This window comes from Salvelinus namaycush, chromosome 4 (assembly GCF_016432855.1).
Source record: "Salvelinus namaycush isolate Seneca chromosome 4, SaNama_1.0, whole genome shotgun sequence".
Taxonomy (NCBI): domain Eukaryota; kingdom Metazoa; phylum Chordata; class Actinopteri; order Salmoniformes; family Salmonidae; genus Salvelinus; species Salvelinus namaycush.
The window spans coordinates 63,931,637-63,953,063 of NC_052310.1; the positions used below are offsets into that span (position 1 = coordinate 63,931,637).

The 21,427-nt window shown below is 43.3% G+C and overlaps 1 protein-coding gene across 1 annotated transcript in view; it reads left to right on the plus strand.

Moving 5' to 3' along the window:
* hpse2 (heparanase 2) overlaps positions 1–21,427 on the plus strand; it is a 109,186-nt gene that overhangs the window by 60,616 nt on the left and 27,143 nt on the right. Inside the window, exons 5-7 of the mRNA XM_038990880.1 lie at positions 72–243; positions 6,011–6,058; positions 16,621–16,714. Of these exons, the coding sequence (XP_038846808.1) occupies positions 72–243; positions 6,011–6,058; positions 16,621–16,714 (314 nt within the window). The remainder of the gene's footprint in view (positions 1–71; positions 244–6,010; positions 6,059–16,620; positions 16,715–21,427) is intronic.

The window sequence follows — 21,427 nt, forward strand, 5'->3', positions numbered from 1 at the left end:
AAATGGTGGATCATACTGTTTATATCACTTTCCTGACCTTTAATTTCATCCCTCTCTCCATCTCTCTCTAGAGCCTAATGGTTACCGTAGCATGATGGGTCAGACAGTGAACAGTACCCAGCTAGCCCAGGACTACACCCTGCTGAGAACGTTACTGCAGTCTGTACGCTACTATAGCCGAGCACACCTCTTGGGCCCGAACGCTGGACGACCACGCAAAAACGCCATTCTGCTGCTCGATGGGTGAGTCGCTTCACTGACACCGTTGTCACTATATGGCCACACTACAAGGTCCTGAACTATGGTATGGAGTTATCTTTTGGAAATGTGATTTAAGCAACACACACACACCCATACACACACACGCACCCACGCACACGCGCACGCACACACACACACACACACACACACACACACACACACACACACACACACACACACACACACACACACACACACACACACACACACACACACAGGCCCAGTGTTTATGTAGAAGCCTACAGTCTGATGGTCCCAGGCACTGGTATAGTTAAATAGGCTGTCAGCTGTATAGAGTGTCAGTGGATTGATAAGGTGGCCAAGCGATGTCCCACCTGTCCCCTCGCTCTCTCTTCTCTCCTTTCTCCTTTCTCTTCTCTCTCACAGACCAGATAATCTTTGTCTAGTCCTCTTATACACATTTCCACCCCTCTATCTTAGACACACCATTGGGACTTGCCAAAAATAGTGGATTTGTTAGGTTCATTGTTGGATTTGTTATATGTTAAATGGTGGATTTTTTCCACTCCAAAAATATGTATTTGGCAGAGCAGCATTTTTTTGCATAGCTGTAGGATGCTTATGTACACTGTACAAAATATAAATGCAACATGTAAAGTGTTGGTCCCATGTTTCATGATCTGAAATAAAAGATCTCAGAAATGTTCCATACGCACAAAAAGCTTATTTCTCTCAAAGTTTGTGCAGACATTTGCTAACATCCCTGTTTGTGAGCATTTCTCCTTTGCCAAGATAATCCATCCACCTGACAGGTTTGGCATATCAAGAAGCTGATTAAACAGTATGATCATTAGACAGGTGCACCTTGTACTGGGACAATATAAGGCCATTCTAAAATGATCCGTTTTGTCACACAACACAATGCCACAGATCTCAAGGTTTGAGGGAGCATGCATTTGACAAGCTGACTGCAGGAAGGGTCACGAGAGCTGTTGCCAGAGAATTGAATGTTAATTTCTCTACCATAAACCACCTCCAACATGTTTTTTTTTGAATTTGGCAGTACATCCAACCAGCCTCACAACCGCTTCGTGTGGGCGAGTGGTTTGCTGATGTTAATGTTGTGTACTGAGTGCCCCATGGTGGTGATGGGGTTATGGTATGGGAAGGCATAAGCTACAGACAACGAACACAATTGCATTTTATCGATGGCAATATGAATGCACAGAGACACCGTCACGAGATCCTGAGGCCCATTATCGTGCCATTCATCCACCTCCATCACCTAATGTTTCAGCATGATAATGCACGGCCCCATGTTGCAAGGATTTGTACACAATTCCTGGAAGCTAAAAATGTCCCAGTTCTTCCATGGCCTGCATACTCACCATACATGTCACCCATTGAGCATGTTTGGGATGCTCTGAATTGATGTGTATGACAGCGTGTTCCAGTTCCCGCCAATATCAGGCAACTTCGCACAGCCATTGAAGAGGAGTGGGACAAACATTCCACAGGCCGCAATCAACAGCCTGATCAACTCTATGCGGAGGAGATATGTCGCACTGCATGAGGCAAATGGTGGTCACACCAGATACTGACTGGTTTTCTGATCAACACCCCTACCTTTTTTTAAAGATATCTGTGACCAACAGATGCATACCCGAATTTCGAGTCATGATTAAAGTCCATAGATTAAAGCCTAATTTATTTATTTCAGTTGACTGATTTCCTTATATGAACTGGAACTCAGTAAAATCTTTGAAATTGATGTGTTTATATTTTTGTTCACTATAATAAAGGCAGCTAAAAATAGATATGCCTGACGTCAATGTTTTGCCTAGAGCTTTTCTCTGGGTACACATCAATAGATATAACATTTATGTTAGCAATACTTACTACTATACAACTCTACTATACTTACTTACTATAGCTGAGCTGATGAGTTTGATTTAGAGAGTCTTGGAAGACCATTTTACACATAAACTCCTCCTCCCCTCTGTTCTCCTCCTTTCCCTCCACCGGTCTTTCCCCTGGTTTGACCAGTCTTTCCCCTGGTTTGACCAGTCTTTCCCCTGGTTTGACCAGTCTTTCCCCTGGTTTGACCAGTCTTTCCCCTGGTTTGACCAGTCTTTCTCCTGGTTTGACCAGTCTTTCCCCTAGTTTGACCAGTCTTTCCCCTGGTTTGACCGACCGGTCTTTCCCCTGGTTTGACCAGTCTTTCCCCTGGTTTGACCGGTCTTTCCCCTGGTTTGACCAACCGGTCTTTCCCCTGGTTTGACCAGTCTTTCCCCTGGTTTGACCAGTCTTTCCCCTGGTTTGACCAGTCTTTCCCCTGGTTTGACCAGTCTTTCCCCTGGTTTGACCAGTCTTTCCCCTGGTTTGACCGACCGGTCTTTCCCCTGGTTTGACCAGTCTTTCTCCTGGTTTGACCAGTCTTTCCCCTAGTTTGACCAGTCTTTCCCCTGGTTTGACCGACCGGTCTTTCCCCTGGTTTGACCGACCGGTCTTTCCCCTGGTTTGACCAGTCTTTCCCCTGGTTTGACCAGTCTTTCCCCTGGTTTGACCGGTCTTTCCCCTGGTTTGACCAGTCTTTCCCCTGGTTTGACCAGTCTTTCCCCTGGTTTGACCGACCGTTCTTTCCCCTGGTTTGACCGACCGGTCTTTCCCCTGGTTTGACTTTGTCTCACGGTCACAGCCTCTGTCTCAGGTGTGTGTGTGTGTGTGTGTCTGCAACAGTTGTCTGCTTAAGAAAACAAAGGCCAAATGGACGGAGGTAACATCGGTGTCAGTTAAAAGATGTAACCAAGACTAAACATCTTTAACTGGTGAGAGTGCCTTTCTGACAAGCTGTTTAGACAGAAGAATCTGGACATGTCAGAAAGACTCTCAGACCCAAATAAGGAGAGTTTCAGGTTGAGACTACCCGGTCCTCATGTCTTGTTTCTCACGTGTCTCTTTGGCTTTAACAGTTGGAAATACACACACTCAGTGAATCACACACGCGCACACACATACACACACATTGACAACCTGGTCAAGAAGCCAAGACATATGAAACTAATCAAAAGTCTGTGTTTTATAAACAAAATGTGTGTCATTCCAAAATGAAGTACTGGTATCTCAGTGGTGTTGTAAACTGGATCTGAAGTACTGGTATCTCAGTGGTGTTGTAAACTCAATCTGAAGTACTGGTATCTCAGTGGTGTTGTAAACTCAATCTGAAGTACTGGTATCTCAGTGGTGTTGTAAACTCAATCTGAAGTACTGGTATCTCAGTGGTGTTGTAAACTGGATCTGAAGTACTGGTATCTCAGTGGTGTTGTAAACTGGATCTGAAGTACTGGTATCTCAGTGGTGTTGTAAACTGGATCTGAAGTACTGGTATCTCAGTGGTGTTGTAAACTGGATCTAAAGTACTGGTATCTCAGTGGTGTTGTAAACTCAATCTGAAGTACTGGTATCTCAGTGGTGTTGTAAACTGAATCTGAAGTACTGGTATCTCAGTGGTGTTGTAAACTGGATCTGAAGTACTGGTATCTCAGTGGTGTTGTAAACTGGATCTAAAGTACTGGTATCTCAGTGATGTTGTAAACTCAATCTGAAGTACTGGTATCTCAGTGGTGTTGTAAACTCAATCTGAAGTACTGGTATCTCAGTGGTGTTGTAAACTGGATCTGAAGTACTGGTATCTCAGTGGTGTTGTAAACTCAATCTGAAGTACTGGTATCTCAGTGGTGTTGTAAACTGGATCTGAAGTACTGGTATCTCAGTGGTGTTGTAAACTGGATCTGAAGTACTGGTATCTCAGTGGTGTTGTAAACTCAATCTGAAGTACTGGTATCTCAGTGGTGTTGTAAACTGGATCTGAAGTACTGGTATCTCAGTGGTGTTGTAAACTCAATCTGAAGTACTGGTATCTCAGTGGTGTTGTAAACTGGATCTGAAGTACTGGTATCTCAGTGGTGTTGTAAACTGGATCTGAAGTACTGGTATCTCAGTGGTGTTGTAAACTGGATCTGGAGTACTGGTATCTCAGTGGTGTTGTAAACTCAATCTGAAGTACTGGTATCTCAGTGGTGTTGTAAACTCAATCTGAAGTACTGGTATCTCAGTGGTGTTGTAAACTCAATCTGAAGTACTGGTATCTCAGTGGTGTTGTAAACTGGATCTGAAGTACTGGTATCTCAGTGGTGTTGTAAACTGGATCTGAAGTACTGGTATCTCAGTGGTGTTGTAAACTCAATCTGAAGTACTGGTATCTCAGTGGTGTTGTAAACTCAATCTGAAGTACTGGTATCTCAGTGGTGTTGTAAACTCAATCTGAAGTACTGGTATCTCAGTGGTGTTGTAAACTGGATCTGAAGTACTGGTATCTCAGTGGTGTTGTAAACTCAATCTGAAGTACTGGTATCTCAGTGGTGTTGTAAACTCAATCTGAAGTACTGGTATCTCAGTGGTGTTGTAAACTCAATCTGAAGTACTGGTATCTCAGTGGTGTTGTAAACTCAATCTGAAGTACTGGTATCTCAGTGGTGTTGTAAACTGGATCTGAAGTACTGGTATCTCAGTGGTGTTGTAAACTCAATCTGAAGTACTGGTATCTCAGTGGTGTTGTAAACTCAATCTGAAGTACTGGTATCTCAGTGGTGTTGTAAACTGGATCTGAAGTACTGGTATCTCAGTGGTGTTGTAAACTCAATCTGAAGTACTGGTATCTCAGTGGTGTTGTAAACTCAATCTGAAGTACTGGTATCTCAGTGGTGTTGTAAACTCAATCTGAAGTACTGGTATCTCAGTGGTGTTGTAAACTCAATCTGAAGTACTGGTATCTCAGTGGTGTTGTAAACTGGATCTGAAGTACTGGTATCTCAGTGGTGTTGTAAACTGGATCTGAAGTACTGGTATCTCAGTGGTGTTGTAAACTGGATCTGAAGTACTGGTATCTCAGTGGTGTTGTAAACTGGATCTAAAGTACTGGTATCTCAGTGGTGTTGTAAACTCAATCTGAAGTACTGGTATCTCAGTGGTGTTGTAAACTGAATCTGAAGTACTGGTATCTCAGTGGTGTTGTAAACTGGATCTGAAGTACTGGTATCTCAGTGGTGTTGTAAACTGGATCTAAAGTACTGGTATCTCAGTGGTGTTGTAAACTCAATCTGAAGTACTGGTATCTCAGTGGTGTTGTAAACTCAATCTGAAGTACTGGTATCTCAGTGGTGTTGTAAACTGGATCTGAAGTACTGGTATCTCAGTGGTGTTGTAAACTCAATCTGAAGTACTGGTATCTCAGTGGTGTTGTAAACTGTATCTGAAGTACTGGTATCTCAGTGGTGTTGTAAACTGAATCTGAAGTACTGGTATCTCAGTGGTGTTGTAAACTGGATCTGAAGTACTGGTATCTCAGTGGTGTTGTAAACTCAATCTGAAGTACTGGTATCTCAGTGGTGTTGTAAACTGGATCTGAAGTACTGGTATCTCAGTGGTGTTGTAAACTCAATCTGAAGTACTGGTATCTCAGTGGTGTTGTAAACTCAATCTGAAGTACTGGTATCTCAGTGGTGTTGTAAACTGGATCTGAAGTACTGGTATCTCAGTGGTGTTGTAACCTCAAGCTGAAGTACTGGTATCTCAGTGGTGTTGTAAACTCAATCTGAAGTACTGGTATCTCAGTGGTGTTGTAAACTCAATCTGAAGTACTGGTATCTCAGTGGTGTTGTAAACTGGATCTGAAGTACTGGTATCTCAGTGGTGTTGTAAACTGGATCTCCTCTGTTTTTATTCCCAGGTTCATGAAGAACGCTGGTTCTGTTGTGGATGCTGTAACGTGGCAACAGTAGGTATTTTACCCCTTTTTCTATCCTATATACCTGTATCACTTAGCTTCATACACACATTCCCTATATAATAATAATCATCATCATAATAACAATAAACAAGTTCTCATTCATAAAACCTCTTAAAGTTTGTAAAGTAGGATAAAAATGGTTTCCAGTCAAACTGTTTCCAGGGAGAAATGTTTTGAAGGCTTTTATAAAAATACAAGCTATAGTGAGAACCAGCTGCTGAAAGAATGGCATGGTTTTAGTTTGGTATTTTCCCTCAGACTCTCTCTCCTCTGCTTTCCTCCCCATTCTGACTTGTGGTGTCGTTCTTGAAGTGACTGAGCGGCTAAAGACATGTCTGGCTGTTGTTGTGGTTTGTAATGGTCATTGTTTTACAGGCAGGCAAGAGGAACTGTGGTTGACATTCTGAGAGAGCAAAAAAATTGCATTGCTGTCAGAACGAAGTAAAATAGTCTGTGCAGTAGTTTCAAAATAAGGGAATATGGCTGTTTCGTGCCAAGGTATTCACATATTTGTCTCATTAACACACGCACACGCACGCATGCAAACACGTACAAATGCACACACAGACACACACCACACTGCTAGAGCAGGGCCTCGTTAAGGCCAAGGTCAGGCTAATTAAGGGATTGGGAAGAGGAAGGTTTAGCACCACCCACACTGGCAAAGTCAAACCATATGCTTACACACACACCCACACACACACACACATACACACACATGTCCTGCCAATTACCCTCTTTACACAACAGGACTAGGTTTTATGCTAGCCAGACTGCGTGACAGATAGGCTGACCTCTATAAACCAACTTTTAACCAATAAAAGCTCTGAAAAGGTGCCACTTTGACCAACAGTGAAATACACTTGCATGATGACTACCCTTGCCTAAGATCTGAAGACATGCTACGTGAATAATTCGGTCTTGTGTTTTTCTATAGAGAGAAAGTTGTATCAATCCATCCATAATAGCAGCGCTTCCTATAGATAGTACTTATTACATTTGTGTTGAACAACTTGGTTTAGTTATACAGTTTACATATTGGAGTAATTTGGCATGGAACAGCATGTTACATGTTAGGAACACAAAACAGGTGTTACACATGCTAGAGTGTATCTGTGACCAGACAGTTCACCATGCCTGTTGTCTCCCTCGGTCTGGCATTCTGTGGGGGAGCTCAGGTAAGAGGGTTAGGGATGATTAGTGTAGCACTAAGCATCCACACCTCTTACACACAGACAAGCACGCATGCAGGCATGCACACACACACACACACACACACACACACACACACACACACACACACACACACACACACACACACACACACACACACACACACACACACACACACACACACACACACACATATACAACAGGTATATCTTCCCAAGCTGACGCTAACATACACCTCCCTACAGTACATGTTTTCAATGTTCTCTTTCTCCAGTACTGCCAGACCTTCCCCTGTCACTTCCCTACTGTTGTCTTCATCCTCATAGTGTGGTTGTGTTCTCTTTCTCCAGTACTGCCAGAACTTCCCCTGTCACTTCCCTACTGTTGTCTTCATCCTCATAGTGTGGTTGTGTTCTCTTTCTCCAGTACTGCCAGACCTTCCCCTGTCACTTCCCTACTGTTGTCTTCATCCTCATAGTGTGGTTGTGTTCTCTTTCTCCAGTACTGCCAGAACTTCCCCTGTCACTTCCCTACTGTTGTCTTCATCCTCATAGTGTGGTTGTGTTCTCTTTCTCCAGTACTGCCAGAACTTCCCCTGTCACTTCCCTACTGTTGTCTTCATCCTCATAGTGTGGTTGTGTTCTCTTTCTCCAGTACTGCCAGAACTTCCCCTGTCACTTCCCTACTGTTGTCTTCATCCTCATAGTGTGGTTGTGTTCTCTTTCAATTATTTGTTTTGATATCTCACATGAGCGTGATTCACCAGAATCTCAAAGAACCAATCACATGCGTCTGTCGGATACAGACAGGTCGAGAGGCAATGGAGGTGAGCAGCTCCCCGCATCATAAAGAGCCACTCGCTCACCTTTTGATCAATCTCACCTCTCTTCCTCACAAACAGTCATTCTCTTAGCTCTCCTCAGCATGACTTGATCTGTTTTCCTGTTCATCTGTTCACAGGTGTGCTGTGAGGTTACTCTGCCGAGTGCAGGTTTTTCTTCTCTTGTCTTCTGTGTTGGGTGACTTTATCGCCCCCCCAGTTTGTGTCCAGTACTCGTAATGCTCATATACTTGGATAGAACGAAAGCTTTGCACAAGAGCGACTAGCTCTTTGTGTGCTTTGTGAGAGACGCCTCTCTCGTCAACGGTTATCACGGATTGTGGAAGCTATTATATTGGCCTATAATAGCACGGGGTTACAGCCTCCGGAAGGCCTGAGGGCTCACTCCACCAGGGGTAGGCTACTTCTTGAGCACATCTCCTTGCATACTTTTATGATGTTCGACCGGCTAGACGTCACTGCGTCTTCTTTGGCGTATACTGTCCTCAGTGTCGGGGCCTCTGAGGGTTGATACGTTGAGACTAACTGGCTTCAGAGAGCATGCTGTGATACGGGAGTTGGCCATATCCCTCATGTGAGATATCGAAACTAACAACTGAAAGAGAACTTAAAGTATTTGTGTCCCCGGTTCTCTGATATTATGAGTGAGATGTCTCACCGCATTCAAATAAAATAACAGTTTATTGGTCGTGTACATAGTTTAGCAGATGTTATAGCGGGTGCAGTGATCATGCTGATGTTACTAGCTCCTAACAATGCTGTAAAATGTCCAACAAGTACACAAATAGTAATAAAAAACAAGAAATCTTGAAATGGCAGAAAGAATCCAATTAACAACCCAAATAGCACTACAACATTCCCTACTAGCAAGAACTTGAGGAAGTTCGGCATGCTCGAGAATGATCAGAGGGTGGGCGAGTGGGGGGATGAGGGGAGGGGCTCACCTTATTCGCCCCTCGACTTGTCTGTTTCCGACAGACGTGTGTGATTGGTTCTTCGAGCTTCTGAGATTCTTGTCAATCCCCTTCATGTGAGATATCTCACTTATAATATCAGAGAACCGAGGGTTACGCAAGTAACACGTTTTGGCTTAGCGGTAGTATTGCTCCATGAATAGAGACATAGAGACCATGTAGTCAGAAGACTGAACCCTCAGCAAGAGGACTGATGTTTTTTTACAGCTACTGTATATGGAGAAAGTAGAGAAAATAGAGATAGCAGTGGGAGGAAGAAAGAGCAAAGACTGCAAGAGGGTAACAGAGATTTGTGTTGCTCTCCACACTTTATTCACTGTCCCGTCGGACTCGTAAATCCTGAGGGCCCATTCCCCTGGAGGGCCACATTTTATTCTTTGGTGGAGCTTAGACCCTCACAAACACTCACACTCACACTCACACACACACACATACACACGAGCGCACCCTTTGTCTCTTGTCTCCCTTTCTCTATCGCTCTCCTTCTTTCTCTCTCACTTGCCTCCCTTTTCTCTTTCTCTGATCCCTCCCTGCCTTCCTCCAGTTCTTGTCACTTTCTCGCTCTTCCCTCTGACATCTTAATACTCGTCTCAGACTAAATCTGGTATTTATCTACATCTCAACCATTCCACTACATAATCCCTGCTCTGCTCCACTGCTCTGAGACTCACAAGTCAGAGAGAGAACCATTGTAGAGGGGAGACAGAGGAAGAATGTGAGATGAGAAAGAGAAGTAGAGAGATCAGATCACAGAGTAGTACAGTATATAGATACAGCCAGAGAGAGAGAGAGAGAGAGAGAGAGAGAGAGAGAGAGAGAGAGAGAGAGAGAGAGAGAGAGAGAGAGAGAGAGAGAGAGAGACGGGGAGAGAGAGAGAGAGAGAGACGGGGAGAGAGAGAGAGAGAGAGAGAGAGAGAGAGAGAGAGAGAGAGAGAGAGAGAGAGAGAGAGAGAGAGAGAGAGAGAGAGAGAGAGAGAGAGAGAGAGAGAGAGAGAGAGAGAGAGAGAGAGAGAGAGAGAGAGAGAGAGAGAGAGAGAGAGAGAGAGAGAGAGAGAGAGAGAGAGAGAGAGAGAGAGAGAGAGAGAGAATCTACTGCTGTGAGGAAAGGTGATTCATCATTGTCTTGGTAAAGAATGTAATTCCAAATAGAGGATACGTTCTGTTCTCTACAGATGTGTTCACGCTTTAATTCTTCCCATAGGTAGAGGAGCAGTCGGATCAGCAGACAGCTTCCCTACAAAACTACTGTGTACTATGTATTTTTGTCTGACAAAGTTGGTAATACATAAATGATAATAACCCAGTTTGGTAGCACTTTATGAGTGTTGCCGTATCATTCATAACAAACATTAATTCTTCATCATTCATAAGAAGTTTTCAAAATGAAATTCCCTTGAAATACTGTTGAGAGTTAGAATAGTAGAATACACAAGGTGCAATTTAGAAATTTGGTTGTGCATCAGTAGTCTTTTTCTCTTGACAGCCAAGTAGCCCATGTCAGCTAAACATTTGAATCATGGTCAAATTACCAATCGGGGGCTCCCCACTGATTTTGTAAGTCACTCTCACTCAGATATCATATTAAAAACGGCAAACATTTCTCTCCACCCATTGGCAAAATGTGTACAATTCAAGGAAATTAGCTGTAAAACGGCAAATCTTTTCTCCCGGCCCCATGGCAAAATGTGTATAAATGCAGCAAACTTTAAAACTCCTAAATGTTCTTTGTGGCCCACATCAAAGTTGCCCATTCGTGCTGTAAGCCTGCAGCATGTTCTCTGCCAACTTAAGCCAAAAATATGTGTTCCTACGATAATACTTTGGGGGTTGGGTACTGTGGCTGTGAAAATACACATTTCTAAATAAATGTACATATAGATATATTTCTGTGTTACTGACAATTTACATATTTTGAAAACTCCTTATAAATGATATTGAAAAAATGTGTTATGAAGGTTGTTATAACTGATACTGCGAGGTGTTATGACTGGTTTCATAAAGGTGTTGTGAATGTCTTTTTTATACCCCCTTCAAGTAGAGTGTTATCGGCTGCATTGCCAAATGTGCAAAACCCACTGTGTCAATTCCCCCCAAAAAGGTTACATGATGACATAACGTTATAGATCATAGCCTACACCTGAATTCAATGGAAACCCTTACCACGTTAATGATCATAGCCTACACCTACCTGAATTCAATGGAAACCCTTACCACGTTAATGATCATAGCCTACACCTACCTGAATTCAATGGAAACCCTTACCACGTTAATGATCATAGCCTACACCTACCTGAATTCAATGGAAACCCTTACCACGTTAATGATCATAGCCTACACCTACCTGAATTCAATGGAAACCCTTACCACGTTAATGGCACTCATAAACTGTAAATAGTGATTGCTTTAGATCAGGTTCTGCCAAAAATACTTAATAATAATAATTAGTATATTAGTATATATAATTTATCTTTATTAAACACCGTATACATTATCTTATGAATCTTTATTCGGGGCGGCAGGTAGCCTAGTGGTTAGAGCGTTGGACTAGTAACTGAAAGGTTGCAAGATCGAATCCCCAAGCTGACAAGGTAAAAATCTGTCGTTCTGCCCCTGAACAAGACAGTGTTCCTAGGCTGTCATTGAAAATAAGAATTTGATCTTAACTGACTTGCCTAATTAAAAAAATTAAAGAGGAACTGAACACCCAAAAATGTTCTGGTTTAAAACGGCCTGTGGCATTGGTAGTACTCATATACAGTGGGATTAACACCGTTGATGAAGATGAGGAAAACTGTCTATATAAAAGAAAGAATTCAAGTACTGAGCTATATTGTATATTATTTTACGTTAAGAGAAAGAGATTTTGAAAATATTGCCACTCCTGTTTTCAATAGCTTTCTATACCTCACCTAAGTCACCTTGCGAGGATAATGGCATTGAGACTTTTTCTAAAATGTTTTCTGAGATTGAATAACACATTGGGAGGAATCTTAGACCATTCCTCCATAGAGAATCTTTCCAAATCCTTGATATCAGTCTGCTGGTAGAGGCAACCAGGTTTTTGGCAAAAATGTCCTAGTACTGGATAAAGTCCATGATGCCGTTGACCTTAACAACTCTGTACAGTGTCCCGAGAGACACATAGGTTGAGATCTGTGGTGACACAGATTTCCTCCCACATAGCAGGGTCATCTGTGCGTTGACTTGCCATATTGTCCAGCAGCTTCACTTGATAAGCAAGGTGGACATGTTAGGTGCTCTGACCGAATGGGCTGCTGTTATGTACATGACAAATGAAAAAAAGCATTCTATCTTGTTCGGGAGGTTGGTGTTAACTGACAGGGATGCACTGAGTGAGGGATTAAGGTAGTTAGCCAGAGGAGGCTCCACCGGAGGGGCCTTATGGAAACCGGAAACTCGTCTATGCATGTTCAGGGTAGGGGAACCATTAGGGGTTAGTCTACCAGAAAAAATACCCGGAGAACCCGGAGCGGGGGTTACCCGGAGCAGGAGCATTTTTTTTTGTCTCCTTCTCTGGCTAACTTTAGACAGTGTGCTGCAGTGCAGACAAGACTCCAGGTAGTCGACTGCCCCTCAAGCATGCTTGTTTCCCAAACAGGCAAAGCAGAAAGGATGGGAGTCTTTCTCTGAGATGCGAGAGCCGCAGGGGCAGATATGGGAGCTCGTGACTGGCTTGGGTCATCCTGGCAAGGGGAGGTGGTAACCATGACTCTAAGTGGGTCATAAGCCTGTCGTAAATGGCACGCAGTAACCAGGAGAGCACAGCAAGGTGGAGTTGCTCTACAGGTTAGAGGGCTCTCAAGACCGCAAAACCTGAAGGTAGGACCGGTCAGCCTAGCCAGTAAAGGTGCTGGTGAGCTAGGTGAGAGAAGAATACTACCGTGCAGGTAGAGAGAGCTAGCGAAGGAGCTAGTTCAAGTCATGTGCTTCACCAATGCTTAGCTGCATAGCCAGCTAGTCCTGGCGTTTAGCTCGCTAGCATTCACCTCAAGTGTTAGTAGCCTAGCTTTAGCAAGCACACTGCTAGCTGAAGAGAATGTGCGTTCTTCGTTAGCTAGCTACGTTAGCTTAGGGTGTGGCTAACCAAATCACAAAAGTCTCTTTCCTTTCTTCCACTTTGGTGGGAATAAGCAACAGGAAGGTATGTGAGCTGGTAGAGTGAGATGGAAGCTACCCATAGTGAGAAACCAAACACTTCAACAGGAAGGTATGTGAGCTGGTAGAGTGAGATGGAAGCTACCCATAGTGAGAAACCAAACACTTCAACAGGAAGGTATGTGAGCTGGTAGAGTGAGATGGAAGCTACCCATAGTGAGAAACCAAACACTTCAACAGGAAGGTATGTGAGCTGGTAGAGTGAGATGGAAGCTACCCATAGTGAGAAACCAAACACTTCAACAGGAAGGTATGTGAGCTGGTAGAGTGAGATGGAAGCTACCCATAGTGAGAAACCAAACACTTCAACAGGAAGGTATGTGAGCTGGTAGAGTGAGATGGAAGCTACCCATAGTGAGAAACCAAACACTTCAACAGGAAGGTATGTGAGCTGGTAGAGTGAGATGGAAGCTACCCATAGTGAGAAACCAAACACTTCAACAGGAAGGTATGTGAGCTGGTAGAGTGAGATGGAAGCTACCCATAGTGAGAAACCAAACACTTCAACAGGAAGGTATGTGAGCTGGTAGAGTGAGATGGAAGCTACCCATAGTGAGAAACCAAACACTTCAACAGGAAGGTATGTGAGCTGGTAGAGTGAGATGGAAGCTACCCATAGTGAGAAACCAAACACTTCATTTAAATAGAACTTGTGTGAATAACTATCTAAATACTGTTGTGATAAAAGGGCCAGTATGGGGCACCCTTCCCTCTGATCTTAAGATCAAATCCCAATGCCCCAGGGCAGTGATGGGGACATTGCCTTGCATAGGGTGACTTTTCAGATGGGACATTTAACAGGTGTCCTGACTCTCTGTGATCACAAGTCAATCCCATGGCACTTATTGTAAGAGTAGGGGTGTTAACTCCAGTGCCCTGGCTAAATTCCCACCCTGGCCCCATTTCCATCATGGCCACCAAATCACCCCCCTCCTTCCTAATTTACATATTTATTTTTATATTTTATTTAACCTTTATTTAACAAGGCAATTCCGTTAAGAACAAATTCTTATTTACAATGACGGCCTGCCAAAAGGCAAAAGGCCTCCTGCGAGGACAGGGCTGGGATTAAAAATACAAATATAGGACAAAACACACATCACGACAAGAGAGACACCACAACACTACATAAAGAGACCTAAGACAACAGCATAGCATGGCAGCAACACAACATGACAACAACATGGTAGCAACACAACATGGCCGCAGCACAACATGGTAGCAGCACAAAACATGGTACAAACATTATTGGGCACAGACAACAGCACAAAGGGCAAGAAGGTAGAGACAACAATACATCTTGTGAAGCAGCCACAACTGTCAGTAAGAGATGGAGATAACTCCAGTTTGAGTGCTTTTGCAGCTTGTTCCAGTCGCTTGCTGCAGGGAACTGAAAAGAGGAGCAACCCAGGGATATGTGTGCTTTGGGGACCTTTAACAGAATGTGACTGGCAGAATGGGTGTTATATGTGGGGGATGCGGGCTGCAGTAGGTATCTCAGATAGGGGGGAGTGAGGCCTAAGAGAGTTTTATGCAATGGGTATACAGAGATGACCAGTTTACAGTATATAGAGTGCAGTGATGTGTCCTATGAAGAGCATTGGTGGCTAATCTGATGGCCGAATGGTAAAGAACATCTAGCCGCTCAAAAGTACCCTTACCTGCCGATCTATAAATTACGTCTCCGTAGTCTAGCATGGGTAGGATGGTCATCTGAAACAGGGTTAGTTTGGCAGCTGGGTTGAAAGAGGAACGATTACGATAGAGGAAACCAAGTCTAGATTTAACCGTATCCTGCCGCTTTGATATGTGTTGAGAGAAGGACAGTGTACCATCTAGCCATACGCCCAAATACTTGTATGAGGTGACTACCTCAAGCTCTAAACCCTCAGAGGTAGTAATCACACCGGTGGGGAGAGGGGCATTCTCCTTACCAAACCACATGACATTTGTTTTGGAGGTGAGTATAAGACTGTATCATCTGCATGTAAATGGATGAGAGAGCTTCCTACTGCCTCAGCTATGTTGTTGATGTAAATTGAGAAGAGCGTGGGGCCTAGGATCGATCCTTGGGGTACTCCCTTGGTGAGAGGCAGTGGCTGAGACAGCAGATGTCCTGACTTTATACACTGCACTCTTGGAGAGAGGTAGTTAGCGAACCAGGCCAAAGACCCCTCAGAGACACCAATATGTCACTCCTCACCTCTCCACCTGATAGCTGATGTGTGGCGAGCATTCTGGCACAAATGGTTTGCTGTGTATTACCCAAGTGGGTGCTACATATTGGTAGTGGATGAGGTGAGTTTCCCTAACTTACAGTGCTTTGAGTACCTGGAAAGGTGCTATATAAAAATACAATCAATATATTGGGGGGGCTCCCGAGTGGAATCCAGGGTTCGAATCCAGGGTCACATCCTGACGGGATTGAGAGTCCGATAGGGCAGCGCACAATTGGCCCAGCATCATTCGGGTTTGGCCGGGGTAGGCCGTCATTGTAAATAAGAATTTGTTCTTAACTGACTTGCCTAGTTAATTAAAGGTTACATAAAAAAAAAATATATATATATATGTATATATAGCTTACTAATGTTTACAAATATAGGTAATACATGCTAATATTAAATAATGATTATTAATTGGTGAACAAACTATTTCAAAATGGTTTATTACTGGACTTTATTATGAAGCGTTAGGAAGAGTTTCAGTGTGTGTACCGTAGCCTTTTTTCTCATGACAATGATACTTTTGATAAGTGAAAACTCTAAGTGTAAAGTGTAGTGAGAGCATTTGGCATGCAATCAGGCATTTGGCGTCAGACAACCTGATTTTAACCAGTAAATGATATTAGTGTTAAAAAAACAACAACACTGAGAGTTTTAAATCAACACTAAAAGTGTTGAGTCTGTGGACCCATATAGACACCAGAACAGTTGTAAATTAACACACTACTTCGTGTAAATCTATATTCAAAGATTTCCCAGAGTGCCTTGCCTTTCGAGCAAATTGTAGAGTTACCACACATGAGTGATGTGTATGATTTTCATGCCCCTGTCCTAGGGTAAAACTATAACATATTCGCTTAGTCCACAGGACTGAAAATGAATGAATGTGACAACCATGTCTCTGTCACTAACAAATTCAGTCATGGGTGGTAATTCTATAATTTACTTGAAAGGCAAGGCACCATAGAAAATATTTGAATAAGGTATTACACTAAGTAGTGTGTTAATTTAACACTGTTTCGGTGTCTATATGGGTCCACAGACTCAACACTTTCAATGTTAATTTCGTTTTTTTTAACACTGGAGAATTTGCTGTGTGCATTTATTAGAAGTTGCTTGTATTCTGTTCTGATGTGTCTGTGTGTGTTGTTGTTCTGTCTGTAGCTACTACATGGATGGCAGAGTGACCAAAGTAGAGGACTTTCTGAAGACGCGCCTGCTGGACACCCTGACCGAACAGATCACTAAAGTACTCAAGGTGAGAGAAAGGGAAGTGTTGACACAAGGTCTCAGGAAAGGTCAGTTATTATGTAAGTATGCTTCACCAAATCATCTCCGTTACACGTGTCTCTTCCCAACCCCTGCAGAAGGTGCTCTCCTGCCCCACTGCCTTGTCCCTCCATAGGCCTACCTCTGTAAGTGCACAGTTCCCAGTTCAGTTTTATGGATCTCAACTCTCAGATCTAGAACAGTAACTTCCCTCAGTGAGAAAAAAAGGCCATAAGAACCGATCTGTCGTGCTCACAATTAACTAATAATTGCTACCAACCTATAGTCACAGTCTCTGAGCTGGTAGAAAATACCCAATTATTGTCTATTGTAAAAGAGAGGACCCACCAAAGCACATTAAAACAACCAAAGAACAATGTGTGCTGCCCTATTGTGTGTGTGAGTTTGTGTGTGTGAGTTTGTGTGTGTGAGTTTGTGTGTGTGAGTTTGTGTGTGTGTGAGTTTGTGTGTGTGAGTTTGTGTGTGTGAGTTTGTGTGTGTGAGTTTGTGTGTGTGAGTTTGTGTGTGTGAGTTTGTGTGTGTGAGTTTGTGTGTGTGCAAGCGTGTTTGTGCTGTACTGTACGTGCTTGTGCGTTTCCCCATTTGCTGTCCAGTAGTAATGGTTTGCAGCCATGCTAGGAGAGAGATTCTCTGGAAGCTGTTTAGAGCAGAGAGAATAGATCTTCCAGACAGAGATCCATTTAACAGTCTCAGATCATGAATTTCCCCAATGGTCTTTAAAGTGATGAATACAACATGCTACTGTAGCTGGCTTTGGACCAGCACGATGGGACTAAAGTTGGAGATCAGCTATCCAATAGAGTTCATATCAGTCCAAATGTTTCATCAATCCGTTGACGTTTGTAAAGAACACGAGGGGAGACAGAGAGCTGTATTTAAAAAAAAAAATGATATCACCTTTATTTAACCAGGTAGGCCAGTTGAGAACAAGTTCTCATTTACAACTGCGACCTGGCCAAGATAAAGCAAAGCAGTGCAACAAGAACAACAACACAGAGTTACACATAAACAAACATACAGTCAATAACACAATAGAAAAATGCATGTACAGTGTATGCAAATGTAGAAGAGTAGGGAGTTAAGGCAATAAATAGGCCATAGAGGCAAAATAATTACAATTAAGCATTAACACTGGAGTGATAGATGTGCAGATGATGATGTGCAAGTAGAGATACTGCAGTGCAAAAGAGCAAGAGGATAAGTAATAATATGGGGATGAGGTAGTTGAGTGTGCTATTTACAGATTGGCTGTGTACAGGTACAGTGATCGGTAAACTGCTCTGACAGCTGATGCTTAAAGTTAGAGAAGGCAACAAAAGAATCAAGCTTCAGTGATTTTTGCAATTCGTTCCAGTCATTGGCAGCAGAGAACTGGAAGGAAAGGCGGCCAAAGGTTTTAAGCGCAGGGCGCAGCAGGTGTTTATCGCGAAGGACCACAGGAGGAGGCAGGTAGCTGGGTCCAGGGGCAGGCAGAAGGTCATACACATAGGTCAAAAAGGGCAACAGTACAGGCAGGGAAAAAGCTGGTAACGTAGTCCGGGAGATCAGGCAATAGGTAGATAACAAGACATTTAGGGAATAGGCCAAAGGCATCGTTAGTGAGGCAGGCAAAAACTATCATACACGGGAGGCGTAACTCACGGGAAATCCAGCGCGCCGAAAGACGTGTCACAAAACAAACATTACCTCAGTGACGGGGTGCAAAGAACTGAACTAATGTGTGTGAACAGGTGATTAGAATTCAGGTGATTGGGATCTGGAGAGTGAGCTGGAAAGTGAGCTGCGTTCAGGGGATTTACGTGTTTGAGGGTGTGAGCTGGAAAGTGAGCTGCGTTCAGGGGATCTACATGTTTGAGTGTGACTTGGAACCAGACGTTAGCATGTTTCATTTAGAGAACAAAAACGTAACTTCACGTTGCTGTCACTGAACAAACAAGATTCTCATTCCTCCTTTTAAATATAATAATTAGGTGAGTGCTTATATTTGCAAGAGTGTATTAATTCATGTGTGAATTGGAAATGTGTTTGCTGTAGGGGGCAGTAATATATTTGACATGTGTATATACAGTATATATGATATTCTAAATAGTTTACATGCGACTAGTAATAAGACTAATTAGCCTATTCAAATGTTTAGCTGACTCCATAAAGATTTAGCAATATACAAGAACACTTTAGTTGAGTTACAGTAATAGGCAATCAAGAAATGTTTGAGGATAGAATTCTAAATACAAGGGTATTTAATTACTTGGTAAAACTGTTACATTCCCCAACAAGAAAACCAAACATGTCACTTAAACAGAACAGGAAACTCACAAAGAGTAACTGACCAACAACCAAAATTAAACAGTTGTGGTTTTGAGAGGGTTTCTGAAAGACACTCATGGGGATGTCCTCTGAAAGTTGATTAGCAACAAAAACTTGAACCTAAAAAGACACCCACCGTGAGCGACCACTAAATTTGCCCGAGAAGAGGCAAACAAAAGAAAAGTCCACAATAAACTTAAAGACAGGAAGCAAACCAAAAAGGTGGAGCAAAACTAAATCAGGGAAATTAGATAGAGGATTGTTTGTCTAAAAATCTAAATAGGGAGCGCCAACTAAAGGTGTTAACCTTTAACAGCCACTGTTAAATTGCACCAGGGTCAGCAAAGGTGAAACGCCTTCCCACTAACGAGATGGCAACCAGCACAGGTGTAACACATGCTGACCTATGAGGTGACACCCATCAGTGCATCCTACGTGCTAACGAGTTATACGTGCCAAAGTCCAAACTCAAAACATAAATGGAAAAACCAAAGCCTGTAACAAAATGAATGGATTCACATACAATACATAAAGCTAAAGTTACAAAGCATTAACAAGCATTACAAGGCATTATTATAAACATGAACAAAGAGATGCCTATTAGGCCAGGAGCCTAGAAGCCTAGGAGCCTAGAAGCCGAGGAAATGAGAATTGATCATTCAACCTTCCTCCATGGACTGGATACAGGATAGTTTAAGTTGCAAGTTTTAATGTCACATGCACAAGTACAGTGAAATGGCTTTCTTGCAAGCTCTAAACCCAACAATGCAATAATCAATAACAATGTATTACTACAAAACAAAACACACTAGAAATAAGAATAAGAAATATGAAATACACAATAAAGTAAGTCAGTAAGTATACTATATACAGGAAATGTTTTTTTAAAAGTCAGTTCCAATACCATATTTACATGTGCAGGGATACTGGCGTGATGGAGGTAGATATGTAGAGGGGTAAGGTGACAGGGATACTGGAGTGATGGAGGTAGATATGTAGAGGGGTAAGGTGACTAGGCAACAGGATATGAGATTAACAGAGTAGCAGCAGCTTGCAGCTTGCAGGTGTGCGGGTGTGTAGAGTTAGTATAAATGTATGTGCATATTATGTGTGAGTGAGAAAATTATGGAGTACGTGTTTAGTTTTTTAACTAGGCAAGTAGGTTAAGAACAAATACTTAATTATAATGATGGCCTAGGAACAGAAGGTTAACTGCCTTGTTCAGAGGCAGAACGACAGATTTTTACCTTGTCAGCTCGGGGATTCGATCTAGCAACCTTTCGGTTACTGGCCCAATGCAATAACCACTAGGCTACCTGCCGCCCCCTGTGTGTGTGTATGTGTGTGTGTGTGTGTGTGTGCGTGCGTGCGTGCGTGCGTGCGTGCGTGCGTGCGTGCGTGCGTGCGTGCGTGCGTGCGTGCGTGCGTGCGTGTGTGCGCGCGTGTTTGAGTGACAGTGTGTCTAGGGCCCTGTGAATGTGCATAGAGACAAGTACTGAAATAAAAGGTCAATAACGATACAAGGTAAACTCGGTCCGTGTAGCTATTTTGTTAGCTATTTATCAGTTGTATTGCTTGGGGATCGAAGCTGTTCAAGAGCCTGTTGTTGTCAGACTTGATGCACCGATACGTCTTGCCCTGTGGCAGCAGAGAAAATAGTCTTGGGGTGATTGGGGTCTTTGACGATTTTCAAAAAAACGTCTTTTCACACCGCCTGATATAGAGGTCCTGGATGGCCGGGAGCTCAGCCCCAGTAATGTACTGGGCTGTCCGCACAACACTCTGTAGAGCCATGCGATTGAGAGCAGTGCTATTGCCATACCAAGCAGTGATACAGCCAGTCAATATGCTCTCAATAGTACAGCTGTAGAACCTTTTCAGGATTTGAGTGCCAATGCCAAACTTCTTCAATCTCCTGAGGGGGAAGAGGCACTGTCGCTCTTTCTTCACGACTGTACGTGTGTGTTTGGACCATTTTAAGTCGTTAGTGATTTGGACACAGAGGAACTTGAAGCTGTCTGCCTGCTCCACTGCCGCCCCATCGATGTGGATGGGGGCGTGCTCGCCCCCCTGTTTCCTGTAGTCCACAATCTGCTCCTTGGTCTTACTCTGGCACCACACTCAGATCACTGACCTCCTCTCTGTAGGCTGACTCATCGTTGCCGGTGATCAGGCCTACCACCATCGTGTTGTCAGCGAACTTGATGATGGTGTTGGAGTCGTGCGTGGCCACGTAGTCGTGGGTGAACAGTGAGTACAGGAGGGGACTAAGCGCACACCCCTGTGGGGCCCCTGTGTTAAGGATCCAGTTGCAGAGGGAGGTGTTCAGACCCAGAGTCCTAAGCTTGGTGACGAGCTTGGAGGGGATAATGGT